Below are 24,241 nucleotides of genomic sequence, written 5' to 3'. Positions count from 1 at the left end.
TGAGAATCTTTACATAAACCTTAACCTTAAAGTCTTCGTCACACAGGTGCGTTTTCCGGGCGGGGCGTGAGCGGGGCGCGTCGCTTTTACATAGTAAACGCTCACGCCAGGAAAACGCGCCTGTGTGACAGAACCTTAAGGGATTTTTCATTGGATAGTAACATTATACAGTGTTTAAAATTGGAAAATCAAAATATATATGTTAGTATTTTAGAGTAATATTTTTCGTAATTAAGGTCAGTAAAGCTTATCCCTGATATTTTTTTTCTACAATTAAAAAAAAATCATTTCAAAATCTTTAATGTCAAAATAACACGGCAAAAAATTAAAATAAAATAATAATACAAAATAAACAACTATACTTGGTCAACCAGATCTTGTCAGTAGAAAACGGCGGCAAATTTGAAATATGTAGGCGCGAAGGGATATCGTCTCATAGAAAATTTGAATTTCGCGCCTTTTTCTACTGACAAGATTTGCTTGACCATCTATAACACTAAATTAGAGACACAAACCTTTTAGCTTTTTTTAAATCATAGACAATTGGTGATACAATAACGAAATATACGTGTGTACAACGAATGCCACTCAAGAGTCCCTCAACAAACTTGAACGTCTCCTCAACAACGGCATAAGATTTATCTTTGGTTTGCGTAAATACGATCATGTTTCCTATTACCGTCGCCAGCTCAATTGGCTCTCCATCCGTCGCCGTAGATCACTTCGAATACTTTGTACCCTATTTTTAATCTTGTTTGAGCCTTCTGCTCCTGGATATCTAAGAAATAAGTTCCCGTTTGATACCCCTCGCCCTGGAGTTGAGTTGCGTACATCTCGTGTTCTCAAACTATCAATTCCCGCTCACCGCACTGGGTTTATGACTAACTCCTTTGCTGTCCAGGCGAGTCGTCTCTGGAATTCACTCCCTCTCAATATAAGACAAGCCCCGAGCAAGTTAGCTTTCAAGCGGTTGCTACATAAGTATTTGCTGAAACAAGAGTTCGAGTAGCGTTCATCATTATATTATATATTATGAGTATGTATAAAATATGTAGTAGTATATTATTTATATATATTCTAGTGTTTTTATTTGTGTATTCTACATGTAGTTTATCAGAATTATTAATTGTTTAGTTGTTTACTAAGTTCTAATAATTAAATTCCTTTTTCTCCTTGCACCAATTTTACATGTCTCTGTTTGGCCCGATGGTTGACTGGTAGAGAATGCCATTAGGCATTAAGTCCGCCATTTGTACATTATTTTTGTGTATTGTGCAATAAAGTTTAAATAAATAAATAAATAAATAAATATCTGTCAACAATTTTTGGTTAGCCAAACTCTATTCAATACGAAAACAATATGCTCCACTACACAGGCAATTTTATTTGATTTGTAAATAAAATTTTTCACAAACAGTATGTTTTTAACAAACACATGTTTTAAAACTAAAAAAATGTAAGTTTACCTAGATTTTAAATTGCTCAGGTTATTTTTATTTTTACTGTGGTATCCCTACGCTGTGCACCGCCCTCTTCTATTGACTTAGCCATTGCGCGCGAAAGGGAAAGCGTTATCCGTTGCAACACGCGTCAGAAAGAGAGAGAGTGTATATTCTCGAATGTACGACAAACTGCGCTTTCCAGAACTTTCTTGAGGCGTGCAAAAAATAGATTGCGGTTACAGCGCCATCTTGTGGCGAGTAGCGTTCTCAATACTAGTAGGTACATGGCTTATTATAGGTACATGTTATGTATAACAAGAGGACTACAATGTTAATGATTATACAACATAAATAAAATTAAGATAAATAACTGCAAAAGGCTTCGTCACACAGGCGCGTTTTCCGGGCGCAGCGTGAGCGGGGCGCGCCGCTTTTATATACAAAACGCCCCGCTCACGCCCCGCCCGGAAAACGCGCCTGTGTGCCGAAGCCTGATTTTAATAAACCTAAAATCTATTAGTGTCCTTTGTTGCATGACTTAAAATATTTTTGATTTAATGTCAATGTGGCTCATTCTGTCTTAGGGCCTATTCCGTCTACTAGCGTTTTTCTCGAACAACGATTGCTTTTAGTTTCAGCAATCAAACGCAGATGGTTTTGTTTCCTACAATTGAAAAGCATCTAGAACATTGACATAGATATCTAGGGACTGGCTTTACCAATGATATTATATAACCATAGAAAGGTTATACTCATACTTGAGGAGCACAAAAAATACATCCATATTTATTTCTGTGCCTACGAAGAAATCTGTTATTTTTGATTAATTTTCTCATTCCATCCATCTTTGTCACATTCGTTGTTAAACATAAGGTCGTTTCTTGCTCTTTCGGTGTGCAGGAGCTTGTTAGCACGTGCACATTTCTCGTTTGTCCAGCCGCGTCTAAAGGCAACTTGTGACAAATTGTCACAAGTTAAGCGCTTCAATTTTGGAACGCCTATAACCTATCTTGAGTTATAAATCATTGGGCTTTACGGGCAATAATAATGAGGCATGACAGGGGCCAGTACAGCGGTGTGAAATCGCTACAAAGCGATTGGTTGATGAGTTCGCATCACGCGCGCGATTGGTTGACGAGTTCGCATTACGCGCGCTATTGGTCGCAACTAGTTGCGTATGCGTTAGACTGCACGATTGGCTGGAATTCGTGAGTAACACCGCTGAACTAGTACTAGTGCCTCATTAGCCCGTCCTTAAGGCTTCGTCACACCGGCGCGTTTACCGGGCGCGGCGTGAGCGTGGCGCGCCGCTTTTACATACAAAACGCTCAGGCCCCGCCGGGAAAACGCGCCTATGTGCCGAAGATTAGATTAAATTAGATTTATTTATTTCACAATATATGATTACAGTACAAATTACATTAATGTCAATTTATAAGAATCTATATTGTGATCGTCAGAAATACATTTAAATAATAGAAAGATGCTTAATCCAAATAAATTCATAATATGAAAAATAAAAAATCACCTGAGAAGGATCGTCAAATAATAACAATAATTAAACGAAAACAATGTCAAAAATAGGAACGCGATTATAAATTATACAGTTATGTCAAAAAATTTACTTATTGAATATAATGGGGTGTCCAGTAAAAAGTTTCTCAATCGACGCTTGAATGTTGTATCGGATTGTAACATAATAAGCCTTTAACCCTATACGTCAATGATCTAGAAATATTACGCTCGTGGACGGAATAGGCCCTATGACGGAATTAGCCACATTGACTCATTGAAGTATAATGTACTACGTACATAGAACAGACGGCACGAACAAAATCATGGTAGCAAGCGCGGTAGTGCGGGGCGCGGGGAGGGCGGCTAACTAGACATACGATGTCACCGTCGCAGACGCGACACTTGTTTATATTCTGCCTAAATAATTAGGTACCTACGGGAACGTGGATGATACATTTTTTAATATTAAGATTATCAAGTTATATGAATATTGTCTGTTTATTTTTGGTCAATTTTAATTAGGTAAGTGTAGTATTTATTACACTTACCTCTGAGGTATGTACAGTCGCCATCAGATATATCGGAGCGGCCACGTGCTCACGAACATCTGAGCAGGCCTCTATTGTCATGGCGTTAGAGTGCATGTTCAGATATTTTTGAGCACCGTGGCCGCTCTGATACAACTGATGGCGACTACATATATTAACTGGTTCAGGGGGTCATGGAAAGCTTTTTGCTTTTATAAAAAAAAGTTTGTAGTAATATTATTTTTATTTAATTACCCTTAAACAATATAAGTTTTGTTAACTTTTGCCGCTTTGAGAAACGCCTTCCCGGACGGGTGGACGGACGGTAACCAGGTCTCTTCGCTGCGGTTGTTTTGGTCAAATTTTATCCATTTTTCCCTGTTTTGCGCCCCAGACGTGGAAAACTTGAATAAAATAAGACAAATTATCACTTTCAAAATTCAAGGATAGTTTTTCATAGTTTACCTTTTTTCATCCATTAACTGTCAGTTCTTTTCTAAATAATGTGTACAAATATTATATTCCGCTTTAAAAAGAAACATCACCTTTTACTATAGCTGGTCAAGCAGATCTTGTCAGTAGAAAAAGGCGGCAAATTTGAAAAATGTAAGCGCGAAGGGATATCGTCCCATACAAAATTTGAATTTCGCGCCTTTTTTTACTGACAAGATTTCCTTGACCAGCTACATCCACACAATGTACACAATGTCACGTCTCTTAATTTTTAGTCTATGACAAATGACGCAACATGGCGTCCACTAAACATTTTGTTCAAATTAAGATTTAAAATGATTATAGAGTTACTTACCGATGGAAAGTTACTCCTTTGCACTTCACGGTATTGCTTGAATTATTAGTGCAATATCGCAGCACACACGAGAGCATATTTACCGAAATTTTTACACTGTTTCGTTTTAAAACAAATACGACTGCGTCGCTTTAGAATTCGCAAGCGACTGAGTGGCGTGCGGCCGGCCGGCCGCAGTTGAACGGAACACAGTATAGACAGGTGGAAATCGGCCTGTTTTGAGAAAAGTCGTCGACATCTCTTCTAAATACCTAAAACTGGTATGGATGTGTTCCTCGTGATCTCTAGAATACGAAATGACCGGTTTTAGTTTATGGAGTGGGGGACGGGTCGAAAAAAAGGGGGGCAAAGATGGCGGCCGACCATTATTGATATTTGTGCACATCTTGAGTCCTATGGGACCGATCGGTTCGTGTGAGGTGTCGTTTGAAAGAGTATTAAACGTGCTATTATTGTTTCATAATAACCGTAGTCATAACTGTAGTCGTTTACAAAATATTTTAAAATATTTGATTTTATACCGTGCATGGATGGCATAAGTACTGATTAAATATGCGCCTAACTCAATAAATTACAACAATACCGCAATTATTTTATTACAAAATATACGAGACATTTCATTAGCTTACCAAAAACATAAGTTTTATTGGCGTATGATATTATATAACCAATTAATAACGAATTTTGTTCAGCATGGGTCACTACGCACCGTCACGTAAATGGCGGGCGACCGACGTAAACTTTTCATTATTTCTCGGGTTCTATTTTATTGATCAATTGCTGATAGGTACCATTTGAAAGGTTATTAAACGTACAATAAATGGTTTCTAATAGCCGTAGTCATAACTTTAGTAATTTACAAAATATTTTAAAATATTTGATTTTTTTACCGTGCATGGATGGCATAAGTACTGATAAAATATGCGTCTAACTCAATAAATTATAACTTTACTCCAATAATATTCTTACAAAATGTACGTGAAATTTCATTAGCTTTCCAAAAATATAAGTTTTATTGGTGTATGATATTATATAACCAAGTAATTACGAATTTTGTTCAGCATGGGTCACTAAGCGCCGCCACGTAAATGGCAGGCGATCGGCTTCAACTTTTCATTATTTCTCGGGTTTTATTTTATTGATCAGTTCGTGATAGATACCATTTGAAAGAATATTAAACGTACTATAATTGGTTTTCAATAACTGTAGTCATAACTTTAGTCATTTTCAAAATAATTGAAAACATGATTTTTTACCGTGCATGCACATAAGTACTGCTAAAACATGGTTCTAACTTAATAAATTATAACTTTATCGCAATTAATGTATTTACAAAATATACGAGACATTTCATTAGCTTTCCAAAAACATAAGATTTATTGGTGTAAGATATTATATAACCAAGTAATAATGAATTTTGTTCAGCATGGGTCACTGCGCACCGTCATATAAATCCCAACAAACAATTAGGCGACACTTAGCACCTATTTTCTTACCTAAAGACAGCCTGGCTCTAGAATAGCTACATCTATAGTCTTAGTTTACAGTTTACAGGCTCTGGTGAGATAAAAGTGTTTAAAAGGTTCATCTAAAGATTTAAGATCTACAGTAGCTGTTTTTGGCGCTATATTGCATGTTAAGCTGCTAATATTATAGCTTATAGCTCATAGTGAATTGAACAACCTTAACATCTATATGAGTAATAATCTGCAATTTGCACTTAAGGTTCTAAACGTGTGATAAAGTCTTCTACTTATATCGCAATCGCTACTTAACTCTCTTGTATGACTTACAGTCGAACAGAGAAGTTATGAGTCGCTATTATAGATCTAAGATCATGTAGTTACAGACGAGCGTTATTTAAATACCGTAGTACATCTTATAACTGTCAATAGAGTCATACTTACAAGCTAAAACTACAATGCCAAACGCCAATGAATCAATAGGTAAGCAAAAACTATAAATTAGACCGTAAAATAAAATAGTAAATAAATATAATATAGATAGTTTACTCAATATTGACCTTATCTTACTATTACTATACTTAAAACCGGACTTCACGGATAGTTATTATGTGGACATACGCTGCTACTCAAATAGTAGTCACTTATTTTGCATCCTGGAGCGTGCGGCGACAAATATCTCTTTAACGCCACAAGCCTCAGATCTCACTAAAAAGGTGATTTTAAATTATTAACTACGGAGTGGGTTTGAAAACGTTTAACGTGTAGACGAGTGAGTCAAATAACAACACAGATATTAAGTACTTCATATGCAGTGGTTTTGCAATCATGAAAGCTACGAACTTAACGATGTTATGAACCTAGAACTGGGCTTTTGTCAAAAGAGTCAAAATATACTTAAGTTTCCTGTGATAAAAAAACAAAACAAACAAACCATCATTTATATCGATATTTTATCATTTTGGATACCTACATTATAAAATGTACTGTCATACAATAATAGAATGTTGCTGGTCTACCAGGCGCTCGCCGCGCCGTGTGTTTGCTTGCTTGGCGAAATTGGTCCTGGCATACCTACATATATGTTTATAGTTGTACGGTAACTAAACAATATTTTTGGAAAGTTAATAAATAGTTTGCTGATTTTACTCTAAAAATTTCACGCTATATTTACTACATTATCTCTTTCTCAAATTATTTCAGTCACTAAGCAAACTTCTAAGGTAAAAATTAAACATTTTCTTTAATATTTTTAAAATGGTTATTTTGGGCCTCAGATTTCAAACAATCGAGTATTCACAGAACATTTAATATGCTTGCAAATGGTATCCATCATGTATCAGAAAAATAGAACCCGAAATATAATGAAAACTCAACGATGGCCGGGCTCCATTTAAGTGACGTTGCACAGTACCCATGCTGAACAAAATTCATGATTACTTAGTTATACAACATTATAAAGCAATAAAACTTATATTTTTGGATAGCTCATAAAATTTTCCGTATATTTTGAAAATATTTATTGCGGTAATGTTATAATCTATTGAGTTAGAAGCATGTTTTACCAGTACTTATGTCCATGCACGGTAAAAATCATATATTTTCAATTATTTTGTAAATGACTACAGTTATGACTACGGTTATTAGAAACCAATTATTGTACATTTAACATTCTTTCTAATGGTATCCATCACCAATTGATCAGTAAAATAGAACCCGAGAAACAATGAACAGTTGAGGTCGGTCGCCCGCCATTTACGTGACGGTGCGTAGTGACCCATGCTGAACAAAATTCATCATTACATGGTTATATAATACCATACACCAATAAACCTTATGTTTTTAGAAAGCTAATGAAATTTCTCGTATATTTTGTAATAACATTAATTGCGGTAAAGTTATAATTTATTGAGTTAGACGCATGTTTTGTCAGTACTTATGCCATCCATGCACGGTAAAAAATCATATATTTTAAAATATTTTCTAAACGACTACAGTTATGACTACAGTTATTATGAAGCAATAATAGCACGTTTAATACTCTTTCAAACGACACCTGAAACGAACCGATCGGTCCCATAGGACTCAAGATGTGAACAAATATCAATGCTGGTCGGCCGCCCACATTCCCCCCCTTTTTATCGACACGTCCCCCTCTCCATAAACTAAAACCGGTCAATTCGTATTCTAGAGACCACGAGGAACACATCCATACCAGTTTTAGGTATTTAGAAGAGATGTCTACGAAAATCGTGAAGGAGACGACTTGTATTTAATTTAACTCCAGACTAGTAGTGATGGGCGATGTCTCCTCTATACGTTAGTAATAATAGCTCAATGCATTGACTTGATATTTTATTGGTAGCGGGAACCTGACAAGTGATTTTGAGTTGTGTTGTGCTTCAATGACGCATATGAATATGACACAATAGGATTACTTAAGATTATATCTCTAGCCAATAAATAGCACGGCGCGTTTTCCGGGCGGCGCGTGAGTGGTGCGCGCCGCTTTTACATATGTAACGGTCATGCCCTGCTCACGCCCCGCCCGGAAAACGCGCCTGTGTGACGAAGCCTTTAGTAATTAATGTTTAAACATTTTTGCGCTCTAAACATATTTCAGATGGTTTCATAATAAGTATAGTTTTAAAATAGGCGCCATTCACGAATAAGCCGTCTGACGCAAGTTATCCTTATCATTACCACCAATTATCACCTGTTTACATAAACACCTTTCAAAAAAATTGCATAATAAAAAATATCAATCCCCTTCTCCAATGACAACGGCCAAGATAATAATTATCGCATCCAACGTGTCCCTACAACGAAACGAACACGTCAGTAAGTACGAGAAGCTTCCACGTGTTTCTACTCGCCGATAGATGTCGGGGCTGCTATATAAACAAGCGCCGGCCGGCATTCTGCGTCAATTGTCAAGTGAATTCTTTCAAGTGCATTTCGCTGCGATTTCGAGAAAAACACTAAAAGTACGCTCAAGATACGCTCAAAATGAAGACATTCAATGCATCTACGTATACTTTCATCTTCTTAGTCATCATTGGAGCCAATTTAGCTTTGGCTGAAGAGAAATGTGGAGATAAATCAGAGAGACGAGACTTGTACAGACGGCGGAACAGCTTATTCGATCAAGACTTCGGCCTGGAGTTCGCACCCGGTGACTTCCTGACTTCCATGTTTTCTCCCTTCTCGTTCCACGACTACTACCGGCCCTGGCGTCACCTAGCTTCAATCAGCAGAGACGTCGGATCCACTATTAAGGCGGATAAAGACCAGTTCCAGATAAACTTGGATGTTCAGCACTTTAGCCCTGATGAGATTACCGTCAAGACTGCAGATGGTTATGTGGTCGTTGAAGGGAAGCACGAGGAGAAGGAAGATGACCATGGCTTTGTCTCCCGTCAGTTTGTGAGGAGGTACTCTTTGCCAGAGGGTGTAGAGCCTGAGAAGGTGGTATCCCAGCTGTCGAGCGATGGAGTCCTGACGGTGTCCGCGCCGAGGAGGTTGCAGTTGGAAAACAAATCTGAAAGAGTGGTACCCATCACGCAGACTGGCCCGATTAGGAAAGAAATCAAAGAAATAAAGGAAAGCCCTGAACTTCCTAAAAATCCCTATACTGAATCCTGTGATAAAGACAGTTGCTCCAAGAAAAATTAAGTACCCGGTTCTGTTAATCTTTATGTTGAGTGGCTAGTCATTTCATGAGAACATGTCGAGAACCTTAATTTAAGACTGATTTTTTTTAATAAAACATTTTTATTATTAAAGATTTTCCTTTTATTTTTCTATTTGTGCCACAAAAATCCCTAATCCTTATGCAACAAGAGGGTAAAATTATTACTAAGTTATGTTGAGCTCGCGACAGAAGTGCTAGAAAATTTAAAAACTTGCATAGATAGACATTAGAGAGAGACACAGCGACAGACTCGGTTCAAAAGGTCTAAAGGAAAACTATAATAAGATTTTGAAAAAAAAAATAACCATTAAAAACGTTACATGTAAAAAGATGCAAGTCTCGCAACACACTTCTTCAACTACAAAAAAGTTTTGAGATGTAATAATGTGAAACCAAGTCGGTTATATTATGTTAAGCCCCATATGTCATTGAAAATTCATGGTTCTATTCTAGCTTTAGCCAGCACAAAATTACAGGACGTCGGCCTGAATTGTTTCTAGAAAAGGATGGTACGGCCGTGCCTCTTTGTTTTGCTCGACTTGGCAGGGACACTGCCGTGCCCCCAGATGTGTAATGAATGATACGGAACACTCGAATCATCGGAAATCGGAAGTCGATATTATGACAAAATTCTATGTTATTCTTAACTTCGCCGCTTTTACATACAAAACGCTCACGCCCCGCTAACGCCCCGCCCGGAAAACGCGCCTGCGTGCCGAAGCCTTAATATAAGGAACCTCAGTACAGACCCCATTAGATACATCGGAGTGGCCAAGGTGCTCAAAAATATCAGAACATGCACTTTAATATTGGCCGCTCCGATATATCGGATGGCGTGGCCTGGCGACTGTACTTAGGGCATACTGAAAATTCCTGGACTGGCCACTTAGAAAAGATAAGTCGTCTCATATATCAGAATCCAGAAACATTCAGTATGGCCCACGTACGTACACTCGTTTCTTTTTTCGGTTTACGAAGTATCACACTGCAATAATTAAAACCAAATCATCATAGCGATCTCCATCTCAAGATTCCCTATCTAGCTTCAGGTCAGTTACACCGGTTTTTGTAAAGGCCCTTGGATGGCCTTTGGGGATTTTTTTCATTTTATAAAGATCTTTTAACCGACTCACTCTTGGCCGGTTTCATTATCATAGTAGTAGCTTTTGCCCGCGACTTCTTCTGCGTGGAGTTAGTAATTTGGGTAGCTTATTTTTACCCAATTTGCTTTTTAACGATTCCCCATACAAACTTCCACCCCCCTTTTCACCCCCTTAAAGGGAGATTTTTGGGATAAAAACTACCCTATGTCCTTCCCCCGGGACTCAAACTATCTCCATACCAAATTTCAACTAAATCGGTTCAGTGGTTTAAGCGTGAAGAGGTAACAGACAGACAGACACACACTTTCGCATTTATAATATTAGTATGGATTTATTTTAAACTTGTTTTAAACACATCTTAATAAAATTCCAAGTCAGAATCATGTTTATTACTGCCTAACCTTGAAATATTCTATAAATAGACTGGTCGAGTCGTCGCCCCTTGTTGCTCGTTGCTACGGGCATTGTATCGTCGGTCAATGCACTAATGTGCAACATACAACATACCTACACATACCAGCCTTGCATAACCGTCGCGCAATTTTAACCACGTAGGTGGCCTACAATGCCACCGCAATTTTCCGTTACTAGTTTCCTCTTTATGTATAAATGGTGGCGCCCTCATCTACCGCATTTGTAAGTTTGTGTGGTTGTCTGGGACTGCGTATCGACATTTGCATTTGTATTTCATGTAGGACTGTAGGTACTTACCTTCCTCGATGAAGGTTGAATTTTCATGACAATATTTTCATCTGTATTGTAAGAAAAAAATATTTTATTTTATTATTTGCCTGCACCTTGCCTACACCCACCGTAGAATGACTAGAATGCTTTTCGTCAATAGGTAAGTTTTAGCGAAATTTACAATTAGCTTTTCTAATAGCATTAGCAATATGTTTCTGTTTTTCTCACATTTAAGTATGTTTGTGTTTATCGGTCTGTCTATATACCCAGGAATTTTTCTATGACATGACTATTCACTAGAAAGTTAGATAAGTATTTAATTAATGAAACGCTACTTATTTTTGGGCGAGACGCAAATACCTACAATTGGACCAAGAAAAGGGTGGTTACTCCACCTCACCAATATTTGATCAAATTTGTATTTGCGTCTCACATTTAGCTTAATGAGAGAGTGAGACGCAATGCTCATTTTGATCAAATATTGGACAGGCGACACCCTAATGTATTGATTCAAGTACAAGGTCACCTTGAACCTTGTCAAGGTGACCTTGTACTTACTTACCCTTGGGGATCCCTTTAGGGCGTGTTCGAGGAATAAAAGAAAAAAGAATAGGTAATAGTTAAAATACTAAGTACATACTATTTCTATAAACGCCCTTAAATGCATGTCCACTATATTTTTTACACCTGGTATGTGGGGTAGGTTAGAAGGTAGTCGTAATAAAAAAACTTAATTTACACATAAAAGGAAATTTATTTATAAACCTAAAAAATTAACATTGAGGTTGACCTATTTTTTACAAAATCAGTCTTTATCACAAAAAAAAAACATTTGGAAATGCAATTGAGTATGAAAATACTGACACGACGACTAAAACGCGGCCATACAAATTTAGCTCTTATTGGCTCTGCCATGTAGGAGGGCTAAATTTTATGACGAAACTAATTACAGAAGGGAATTACTTATTATCGCCGTTGGCCTGTGGCGACTGATCCTTGATTTCCTTCCTAACCGGCCCAGTCTGGTTGATGGGGACACTCCTCTCGTTCTTCAAGGCTGGAGCCACGCGGGGAGCGATGACGGACAGGACGCCGTCGGACGATAGCCTCGACTCCACCGTCTCAGGGTTGCAGCCTTCAGGGAGCGCGTACCGTCTTGTGAACTGGCGGGAGATGTAACCGTGCTCGTCCTTCTTTTCCTCATGTTTGCCCTCGATGACCACGAATCCGTCGGCCGTCTTGACGGTGATCTCTTCAGGCGCGAAGTGTTGCACGTCGAGGTTTACTTGAAACTTCTCCTTGTCGGACTTGATGGTGGAGCCGACGTCTCGCGCTGCGGCGGCCAGCTGCCTCCAGGGACGGTAGTAATCTCTGGACAGCATTGGAGATACGGCCGCGGTGAGTAAGTCGTCGGGAGTCAAGGCGAGCCCGAAGTCCTGTTCCATCAGGCGGTGGGGATGGTCCAAGCCCATGATGAAAGGTAGCAGAGACATTTTTGCGTTGGCTAGCTTAGATTTCTTCCGCTTCAAATAAGATCGCAGTGCGTTGCACCGAATGTTTACAGTTGCGTTGCTTTCTTTCGAATAACATGCCGGTTCGCCGGCCGGCGCGCTTATATATAGTTAAGTGAGACATCTAGCGGCGAGTAGAAATTTCGAGAACAAAGGCGGAGCGTGTGCCAACTGGCAATGTGTGTGTCAGGGTCATGTATGGATGTGTGGGGCACAGCTGTTTATTGATCCGTTTGATGGGACTTTCGAGGTGATTCGAGTACATTCTTTGTTCGTCTAGAGTAGTCTAGACCAGTAATGGTTGTACAGTACACCTATTGTTTTGTATTGTTGCAATATGTACTTTTAGTTCATAATTATGCTGAGATGAGAGCTGGCGAGGAACATGCGAGGAAAATACTTTTTTTAGATTTCCATAAAAACTTTTTGGCAATATCATTAAGGTAGATAATTTCTATTAAATTAAAACTAAACTCAACAAGGTTTTTTATAGATTTTGTCATGGACCTAGAATATTACGGACGGACTGTCACCTACGACAAACTGTGACACTGCAATGGCGGACGGTTTGAATGTGTGCGTGTAGACGAGTGTTACCATGTAACACAAATTCTCCCCTAATGGTGAAACAATTATTTTTAATATCGTCCTTGTTTTCGAATAAAAAAATTGGGACAGTTTTACGTTAGACAATAAAAAAGGTGTGTACGTATCTGATTTTATAGGTCTTGAAATTCGCAATATTGCACAATTACTTTGTGCAAACATTATTTTCAATACCTAATGATACTTAGCATCGTAATGAAATCAGTTCGTCATGTTTTTTTAATTTATACATTTAACTTGAAACATATCTGGTTTTCAACAAAAAAAATATAATACATAGATAAGATAAGATAAAAGATAAAAGATAGTTTATTCAAGTAGGCATAATTACAATGCGCTTATGAACGTCAAATAAAGCTAGGTAGACCGGCTCCAACCCTACACCTCTGCCCCGAGAAGATTTAAATCCCCCCTCAATTGGAGGAGGGTATCCCAATATGGGACCGGCAACAAACTCGGCGGGACACATCTTTTCAAAAATAATTACATCTTCTGGTTTTCAACAAAAAAAATATAATACATAGATAAGATAAGATAAAAGATAAAAGATAGTTTATTCAAGTAGGCATAATTACAATGCGCTTATGAACGTCAAATAAAGCTAGGTAGACCGGCTCCAACCCTACACCTCTGCCCCGAGAAGATTTAAATCCCCCCTCAATTGGAGGAGGGTATCCCAATATGGGACCGGCAACAAACTCGGCGGGACACATCTTTTCAAAAATAATTACATCTTATAATTAACATGCATTACGAGAAAATAAGGGAAAAAAATACAATTTAAATTACTATAGAATTCATGCAATTATACACATAAGGTGTAATAGAAATTTGATTTAGAAAATATACATATGTACATGGAATCATACAAAATCGTAGCTCTTTCAGAAAACATATCAAATTCTTACAAAAGGAAAAGAAAATAAAGTTATTAAAAGAAATGGGAATAACAAACAAACGTTAACTATCAAACATGCATGTAAGCGTCTAAATCTCCTTAGTATCGGGAAATTACCATACCGACCTAGTTTGAAATGCACAATCAATAATTTAACCATTTACCTAAATGATCTCTTAATACATAATGATTTAATAAGAAGGGTATCAATTACCCTACTTTCGGGAAATTACACTATTCATGTTACTGGTCACACTCCTGTTTTGCAGTTTGATAATTTATAAACAACAAATTATCGTGATTTTACGTACTAATTCATAAACTTAAGTATGAAAAGTTATTCCGTGACTTTTTTTCTTTCGATCGGTACAATTCTAGCAGGATTTAACTACGCATGCCGGCATATTTTATATTTTTCTTCGACATGTTTACTTCAATGACGTTTCGATTCGTCTGACGGCAAACTGGTGGATGTGGGCTGTCAATGTGTGTGTGTCACGCGTAAATACTATGAAACTGGTGGATGTTGGAATCACAGTTGTGTTGTAAGCGAAATTCTGTCCGTAATATTATAGGTCCATGGATTTTGTAATTTATTATAAGTAGGTACCTAAACTAAGATTTTTGGGCAAAAAAGGTTTCGATAATCCTCTCTTCCGTTTTAAATTTTTTGTGATGAAGACAAGTTACCTAGAGACCGTCTAAGCTAAATAGAATTTTAAAATTCAAAAAAAGTCTTTAAACGTAAATTCTAGAATAGCGCCATCTACAATTATTATGTTACCTGTTTCATAACATCACTAATCACTACATAGTATAAAACAAAGTCGCTTCCCTGTCTGTCTGTCTGTCTGTACGTATCATTTATTTCTGTGCCTACGAAGAAATCTGTTATTTTTGATTAATTTTCTCATTCCATCCATCTTTGTCACACTCGTTGTCAGGGCCGTCTGCTGGGGCTCCTGGGCACATAAGAATTTGGGGCCCTTTTGGAAAGTAAAGAAAGCTAATTAAACTAACATTCTTCTACTATGATCTCCTATTTATTATGGGTAATCAAATATACTGTTACTGTCTGTTCTTGGGGGCCCCCTGAGGATGGGGGCCCTGGGCACGGGCCCCGTGTGCCCTTATGGTAAAGACGGTACTGCTCGTTGTTAAACATAAGCTCGTCTTTTTCTCATTCGGTGCGCGGGAGCTCGTTAGCATGTGCACATTTCTCGCTTGTCCAGCCGCGACTAAAGGCAACTTGTCCAATTTGTCACAAGGTAAGCGCTTCAATTTTGGAACGCCTATAACCTATCTTGAGTTATAAATCATTGGTTTTCGATATTTATTTTAGAAAAAGCCCTTTACGCTATTCGTTATCATCTATTTTGTTCTACCTACTAGCATAGCAACTACCAACCAACCTACCACCCTAGCAACAGTAGCAACCTTGAGAGGTCACGAACCGCGTTCTAGAACACGTCGATCGATAAGAACATGCTAGAATGGAAGCTTCTCGATTTTCGCGAACTTCAATTGCGTGCTACTCAATTCCAGGGATCAGAAACCGTTGGTATGTTATATAAATGCCTCAGTTTTATTACAAAATTTTATAATATGTAGTTGGTTCAAGATAAGGTGATTGCTGATAGGTGTACTAAATGTCATAAATGTGACAATCATACCTACAGTATTATTTTGAGTGAGACCCTTAGCTTGCAAAAGCTTGTAAAAAAGTTATGAACAGTGAATACATTTTTCACCTTAACGCTCATACTATAAATAGTATAAATCAGAGTAAAGTAAGTATAATCTATAAAGGCTTCGTCACACAGGCGCGTTAACCAGGCGCGGCGTGAGCGGGGCGTGAGCGTTTTATTGTATGTAAAAGCGGCGCGCCCTGCTGACGTCCCGTCCGGAAAACGCGCCTGTGTGACGAAGCCTTAAATGTTGTCTAGCCCTGCTCCACATATAGCTCGAATTCGCTACTCGACACTAGATGGCGGTAAAAAGTGTAATACACTATGGAAGCAATAAAAATGGGCTATTTATTTGAATATGATATTTGATATTTATTTATTTATTTGAACACCATTTAATCCATGTTTTAAAATAAAAGAATAAATAAAAAATAAACAACTAACATTTTTGGCTGTAAGAATTTTGGTCATGGTCATGAAAAAAAAGTCGTAAAAAGTAGTAAGCCGTCAGGTGTCAAAATCATCATGTCAGGGAGCCACTAATACACAACCAAATAATGCTCAACCCAAGAATGTACAGCCCAATAATTGGCGTCCATGATGGACGCGGATTATTGGGCTGTACATTCCTGGGTTGAGCATTCTCGGTCCGCGCAAGTTTGGTCCGGGGCGATAATACGAAGCCACTATTTTCACAGGGCAATAATGTACGACCCCATAATTCGCGTCCACTAATTTGAGTCCCTTGGCTTTCAATTATTGGGCTGAACATTATTGGTACAGGTCGAGAAAGCCCGACCCAATAATGTACGACCCAATAATTGGAAGCCAAAAACCAGAGACATTGTTTTTTTTAAGGGAGCTGTCAAAATTAGTAGTGACGTTCTGACATGAGATCTTGACAGCTCAAAAATAATCGGTTTTTCCAGTGACATCTATCAGTGACATTGACAGTATTGACACTTGTTGCTTAAGTTGCTTTCTGTATCAATTTTTATTTTTCATGTATTTTTGCGAGGAATACAGAAGTACGGACGTGACTCGAACGAAGACGGCTATGTGTAGACGTGGCCCATTTACTTGCTGAGCGAAACCAGAATAACCAATGGCGTCTGGAAGAATCACATAACCCACGGCGAGCTTCAATCATATCAGTACAGATGCAAGAACCCTGTTCTGAGTCTCTGATCCATAAGTGTGGCCTGCTTAGGCCTTAGACCACGTGTCGGCATCCTCGATAACATCAATCAATCCCACAGTGACTTGTTACCTAATACGACTGTTACCTGATACGACTTGCAGGTAGTTTTTGGCATTTGAAAAGATGGTAACTTTGGGAATTTTGTGGGACTGATATGTTCAGCCTATACTTGGGACAAACCATGTAAAAAATATGTGTCAATGAAATTCAAATATTGTGAAGAACATTAGAAGTTGCTCAAGTTGTCGTGTCGGCAGTACCACTTCTACGACCGACCAGTCTTGATACGCCGTGTCTACGAAGAAAGACTCAGAAAACTTCAAGACGCATCAATCACATGCAAGTTAGAAGAGCCACAATTAGAGCCCAAGTACATCGCAGACCTGCAGGATTTGAAGGCACAAATAGAAGAACGCTTACACTACATGCAGATCACCCAACCAGCACCAGCAGATGACGTCGCAGAATTGGCCAGGGTGGAGTTAGCAATGAGAAAACATTACACACAGAGATTCTGCATTACTAAAGACAACAATCATGACATGTGGGAAGACCACTTGAAAAACATTATAACAAAAAGTGAAGTGAAAAACAAAGACAATAATGATCGTGAGTTATTAGAACAGTATGCTAAAGAACAGTGGTTATTAGAATTAAGAGCCATAGTCTATGATTATTCACCAGACTTGACATCACCGACTACTCACTTAACAACTAATCAATTAGGATTAGAAGTAAATTTAGAAAAAATTAAGGATACACCGATAGTTAATAAGCTAAACTTAATGTCGTGTTTGCCAATTGGCGATAAGTATAATACATTTTTAGAAACATATGTAGATTTTAGTAAGACTAGCATTAATGAATGTATTATAATTATCACTATGGCTACCCCATATTCAACTATGTGCCGTCCCAGGAAACATGGGCATAGATCGAATATTATAGCCAATAGAATTTATTCGTATGATGTTGTTGAATATAGCCAATAGAATTGTATCTCAATATTGTAGAATAGAACTTGTTATTAGGATTTACTTGTTATTAGCCTATGTACTTATTAATTTACTTGTTATTAGGCTATGTACTTATCAATTTATTTGTTTTTAGGCTATGCACTTATTAATTTACTTGTTCCATATTAGGTTATGCACTTATTAATTTACTTGTTATTCACTTATAAATGGTGGTGGCCGAGTGGATATGACGCCCGACTTTCAATCCGGAGGTCGCGGGTTCAATTCTGGCTCGTACCAATGAGTTTTTCGGAACTTATGTATGAAATATCAATTTACCACTAGCTTTTCGGTGAAGGGAAACATCGTGAGGAAACCTGCAATACATCTGCGAAGAAATTCAAAGGTGTATGTGAAGTCCCCAATCCGCTTTGGGCTAGCGTGGGGACTATAGCCCGAGCCCTCTCGCGCATGAGAGGAGGCCTGTGCCCAACAGTGGGACGTATAAAGGCTGATTTATTATTTATTATTATTATTATCACTTATAAATAAAAATTATGCTATGAATACATGTTTTTTTTTTCATGATGTTATTACCCGACTACGGCAAAGCAAAAGGAGGGTTATGATTTTGACCTTTATGTATGTGGGTATGTATGTATGTATGTTCATCTGTTCCCTCATAACTTCAAAAGTACGCATTATAACTTGACAAATGATGTGTCATTCGAATTGTCTTGATTGTCCGCTGGTTATAGGCTTATAACGTCACAATAAATTGATCATGGCGCCCTCTAGAGGTCATAAAGTCAGGAACAAAAAAATTAAATGAAGTACAATACAATACTCTTTATTGCACACCTCACATACACGTAGTTTACAATAAATGTACAATAACATAAACAAAGACAATAAAGGTAACAACAGGCGGTCTTATCGCTTAAGAGCGATCTCTTCCAGACAACCTTTGGATATCGGAGATAGGGCTTGCAATTCGAATTTGTCGAATATTCGACCTGTTTTGATATTCGAATATTCGGCCGCTCAGGTTTCGAATATTTTTTATTACTATAAAAAAATCTATGTCATCCGCTGTAGTTACAGTTTCTGTGTGTTTTACGGGTATTTACAGTGAATGAGGAACGGTAGGTACCCAAATACGAAGGAAATAATATTTTTACTATATTCCTCTCGATAGACTTCGTGAATACAGTGAAACCTAACTCAATTTAAAAGAAAACGAAATCAAAAAGTATGTTATTTTTACGGTGCGTAAGTTTTAAGTTAAAGGGTCATTCTGTTTATTCAGTACAAGCGTACGTTAAGCGAATTTTTGAAGTCTAAACCTTGCCACTTATCGCAATTCTCAAATGTAATCATACCAAACCTGCCCAACTTGGTAATCTACCCATGCACCTTTAGGTGACGAATAATCCACCCAGTACTCAACTAACTTTTTCCCTTAAATATTCCAATATTATATAATTAGCCGACCATTAGGGATAATAACTTGCCAAAACAAATAAAGTCAATAAAGATTCAAAATACAATGAAATTAAAGGCCTTTTTACAGGCCTCTGAGTGATTACAAGTTAATTTAAATCGGAAAATAATTACCTACTAAAAAAAATATCTTACATACCTAGGTGTTTGGATCGTTAAAGTTATATTATTTCACGTAACGACGCATTTATAATAAGTTTTATCTAGAAATATTAAATACGTCTAATTTTGGCGTTTTACTTGTTTTTATAAGTGTGGGCATCTTATAAATAGTAGGATGATAAAATCTAGTCAATTAAGTGGATTTCTGCTAAATATCCTTAGTTTTAGCAATATATGCTTTTGAATAAAACGATAATAAACCGATTTCTCGTTCCTTTTCTTATTTTTTATAATATTCGAATAATTATTCGAATATTCGAATACGTCGTCAGAAAAAGTCGAATATTCGAATATCTGAAAGTTTCGAATATTTGCAAGCCCTAATCGGAGACAAAATAATTAGAATACCTATACGGTAGGTGGCGCAAATAAAAAATATGAAAAGTCGAATTGAATATAACCAAACAACACAAAACATTAATAAAGATAAACATACTTAAATACATACAACCATAAACATACATCTAGACATACATACATACATAAAAACTACAATATATACCTATTAAATAAAGAAACAACAGTGTCAATTATTATAAAAATAAAAACTAAGGTAGGGAAAGATAGTATTCCTTAAGGTTATGATGCCGTGTCATATATCATTTGAAAGAGCGTAATTAGCACATTTCAAATATGTACATACATACAATATGTACAGCTTTTGCCCCCGGTTTTGCTTGCATGTACCCAGTGCCGGCCCGAGCCCTTGATCAGGGTAGAGCGAAATCGGGTTTTGGCGCCCTTCGTTGAAGTTTTCAAGCTTATTTTCCACCCCCCTCGCCACGCTCGCGTCTTTTAAAACTTTTTTCTCATTTGCCATTTTTGCGCCCCCCTTGCCATCCGGCGCCTAGAGCGGCCGCTCCACTCGCTCTACCCTAGATCCGGCCCTGCATGTACCTACCCGATAAAACATTAATATTGCGGTTAAAACGAATTTCGGATCCGCTAGCGCTCAGGATTCTATAAATGCTGCGGGCGTAGCTCGACGTACGTGGCGCACTACAATGCCTACCATCTAAATATGTCTGGCGTAGCCCGATGTACGTGGCGCACTACAATACCGGGCACCGAAGGTGACCTCATACTAAATGTGTCGGGCGTCGCCCCACGTTCGTGGCGCACTACAATGCCGGGCACCGAAGGTGCCCTTCATACTAATGCGTCGGGCGTAGTTCGACGTAGGTGGCGAACGACAATACCAGGCACCTCATACTAAATGCGTCGGGCATAGCCCGACGTACGTGTCGCACTGCAATGCCGGGCACCGAAGGTGCCCTCATACTAAAATAAATAAGTTTTTGGCAAAAATTTCATTTTTGGTACAAGCTTTTATCGCTGACTGTACTTTTCTTACGACAGACAACTAATACTCATCGAGACAATTCTAAAAACCCCTAACACAATTAGGTTGCGTTGTTTCATCACAGAGTTCCTATGGCCACCTCCTGTCTCCATCATCAGATCAGCTCGATGGTACCATAATATTGCATTGTCACCCGACTTACAATGTCAAATAACATTGAGTTTTTCTTTATTGATTTAAAAGGCATTTAAATTATGAGTGGCCACCATAAATTACGGGGCTTACGGTCACGTGATCGCCTTACGCCCCTTACGGTCACGTAATCGCCTTACGCTGTCTCGAGTTTATCATTTTTTCCCCACCTCAAAAAGTGCCCAGCGCCGCTAAAGAAGTTTTCACTTCAAAAATAAGTTCAAAAACTAAAACCCGACTACTGAAAAATTGCGCTCTTAAAAGTATGAAACAAGAAAAAAATTCATCTCGAAATCGCATTTAGAAAATATTTTATATTTATTATCTTTAAATTATAGATATTCAGAGGATAGCCGTGGTCGTATGCCACTATTCTTTAAACTTTAAAGCTTATGTTAGCTTAGTTATTTAATGTATTGTGTTGTTAAGAGGCCGGTATCGATTTTAGACGCAAAAATGTAAAATTGATAGATTTAGTCGATGAAATTGTACACCTTTTGTTACGTAATAGAAATAACAAGTACGGGTATCTATTAGCACGTCTTCTTATCTTGCATTTGTACAGATAATTTTTTTGAAAACTGACTCATTAAATTAGTAATGATTTTTTCTCTGATGGACGTTTAGGTAAACGCGCGTAAAGCACTGATTTAGTCGATCTTATTTGTAAATTTCGTAAAGGTTGGACTGCTAAAAATGGTAATTTTGTACTACAAATATCCTGTACTCCAACTTGCATAGACTACATTTTTATTATATGATATTGAACTAGAGTAAATGAAAGTTAGACGAAATCAATTTTCACCAGAAATTACTTCAAAACAAGTGAACATTTTTCGTGAAAATCGACTTAATTTCAACGTAATTTTGAGACTTAAACAATCTACAACATTTCCTGAAACTGTTCTTATACATAATTTTTTATAATTTATAACTATAATTTCTGGATGAATTTTTAAAAACTGCCCCTTCTCGTCATATATTGCCGGTGACGCACGCTCGGGACCTTATTATTAAAAGGCAAGATGAGAAGACATGTTAATAGAAACCAATACTTGTTATTTAGATATTACGTAACAAAAGGAGTACAATTTCAACGACTAAATCTATCAATTTTACATTTTGGCTCTAAAATCGTTAACGGAGCCTTAAATGGGTAAGTGGCAAGTTTGATGCCACGAATATTCGGCAACTATTCGGCATTCGGCCTATTCGGCCACTTTGCCGAATATTCGGTATTCGACCGAATGTTGCCTACTATTCGGCCGAATACCGAATATCTGTTGCACCTACTTAAAAAGAAAAATTGCACAATAAAAATAATCAAAAACTATGTAGGTAAGGTATATTTAGAATGTGTTCTTGGAAAGTTGTTAAATACGAAGACCCTTTTTTGAGCATTTGTTGATTAAAAAATATTTGTGTCATGCCGAATATTCGGTATTCGGCCAAAACCACTATTCGGGGCATCTCTAGTATTAATATTAATATGTCTTTCCTATCACGAAACAATGATGTTCCGGACCTGTGGGAGGCGTTTGCCGAGCCGAAGACAATATATTGCCTTTTGACATTTTAATGCCTGTAGGGGCTACACCGAGTGGATGCTGCCCTTGCCCATCATGGGACGCACGTGGAAGCAGCACCCGCCAAGGTGTATAAAGACTGAGATGCCACGAATATTCGGCAACTATTCGGTATTCGGCCTATTCGGCCTTTTTGCCGAATATTCGGTATTCGGCCAAATGTTGTCTACTATTCGGCCGAATACCGAATATCTCTTGCCTCTAACTAAAAAGAAAAATTACACAAAAAAATACCAATATTAGGTATAAGTATTTAATATTTAAAAAGTATTATTGGAAAGTTGTTAAATAGGAAGACCCTTTATTTAAGCATTTGTTGATTATGAAATATTTTATTTTTATCATGGGTCTGATTTCATTGACTCTAACCCTACATTCATTAGTCCTGTTTTACAAAAAATATATCTTAGAACGAAACGTTGTGCTTTGTTGGCGAACAGTTTTCATAATATTGTGACTCACAATGTTCGCATCTCATGCCGTATATTCGGTCGCCGAATATTCGGTATTCGGCCGAGAGAGTGCCCGAATATTCGGTATTCGGCCAAAACCATTATTCGGGGCATCTCTAATAAAGACTAATTGAGAGTTGATGGAATCTAAAATGGACTAGGCTAGGCTATTGGGTCAAAGCCATGGACTTACTGGGCCTACTGGGCTACCGCTATGCTATGGCATTGTAAACCAGACGCCTGCCTAATAAAATGGTATAGGTAATATAATTTTATTTCGGGCAGATGGTGACTCGCCCCCACGTACAAGGTGAGCCCCCACATTAAGCTACATCTAAGTTGACTCAAGCGCAACACCGGTGCGAGGGCTGAGGGTAGAGAACTAGAGAGGTGTCACTGGACTTTAAACATACCTGTAGCTAACTTGCCACTTATGTTTTCACATCTACCCTCGAGAACGTAGATTTCACGACTCCACTCTGGACAGCCGGCTAAGGCAAGCCGGAGGCAGACAATCCTAATCTGTTATGTTGTGCTATTATAATTTAAACCTTTTTTCAAATACTGTAAAGATTGGGGGTGTCATTCTGAATCCCTAACAACGTTTGTCCTAAAGTCACTTGCCTTAACTGGTTTGTCCTAATGGGCACATGCCATAACGATTAATTGTCATAACGATTATTTTCTATAATGTAAGGTTCTGAAAAATGGTTAGGTTTTAGAACTTGCTGCCACAAAAGTGGGTTAGGTTAGGGTTCAACTGCGACCCTCGCAATAAAGAAAATATGCATAATAACATTCAGATAAGTAATCAATATTAGGATAACCAAAATTAGGGTTTTTAGTGTTAGGACAACTGATCATTATGACAAACAATATTAGGGAATGCATCGATAAGAGAAAAGACTTTAGGGATTTAGATATAGATCCAAGATTGGATTCCAGCG

At 37.8% G+C, this 24,241-nt stretch overlaps 2 protein-coding genes across 2 annotated transcripts; one reads left to right on the top strand and one right to left on the bottom strand.

The window, feature by feature from the left end:
* Positions 1 to 8,677: 8,677 nt before the first annotated feature.
* On the top strand, positions 8,678 to 9,482 carry LOC134658313 (protein lethal(2)essential for life-like). Its single transcript, XM_063513943.1, has one exon. It carries the CDS (start codon positions 8,765 to 8,767, stop codon positions 9,428 to 9,430), a length of 666 nt encoding a protein of 221 aa, XP_063370013.1. The 5' UTR covers positions 8,678 to 8,764; the 3' UTR covers positions 9,431 to 9,482.
* A 2,539-nt stretch (positions 9,483 to 12,021) lies between these two features.
* LOC134658452 (protein lethal(2)essential for life-like) lies at positions 12,022 to 12,842 on the bottom strand. Its single transcript, XM_063514132.1, has one exon. The coding sequence runs from the start codon at positions 12,727 to 12,729 to the stop codon at positions 12,196 to 12,198; it is 534 nt and encodes a 177-aa protein (XP_063370202.1). The 5' UTR covers positions 12,730 to 12,842; the 3' UTR covers positions 12,022 to 12,195.
* Between the last annotated feature and the right edge of the window lie 11,399 nt (positions 12,843 to 24,241).

This window comes from Cydia amplana, chromosome 22 (genome assembly GCF_948474715.1).
Source record: "Cydia amplana chromosome 22, ilCydAmpl1.1, whole genome shotgun sequence".
NCBI classification, from domain to species: domain Eukaryota; kingdom Metazoa; phylum Arthropoda; class Insecta; order Lepidoptera; family Tortricidae; genus Cydia; species Cydia amplana.
The sequence above is the reverse complement of the archived record's forward strand: the minus strand, read 5'-3'. Positions and strand labels throughout refer to the sequence as shown.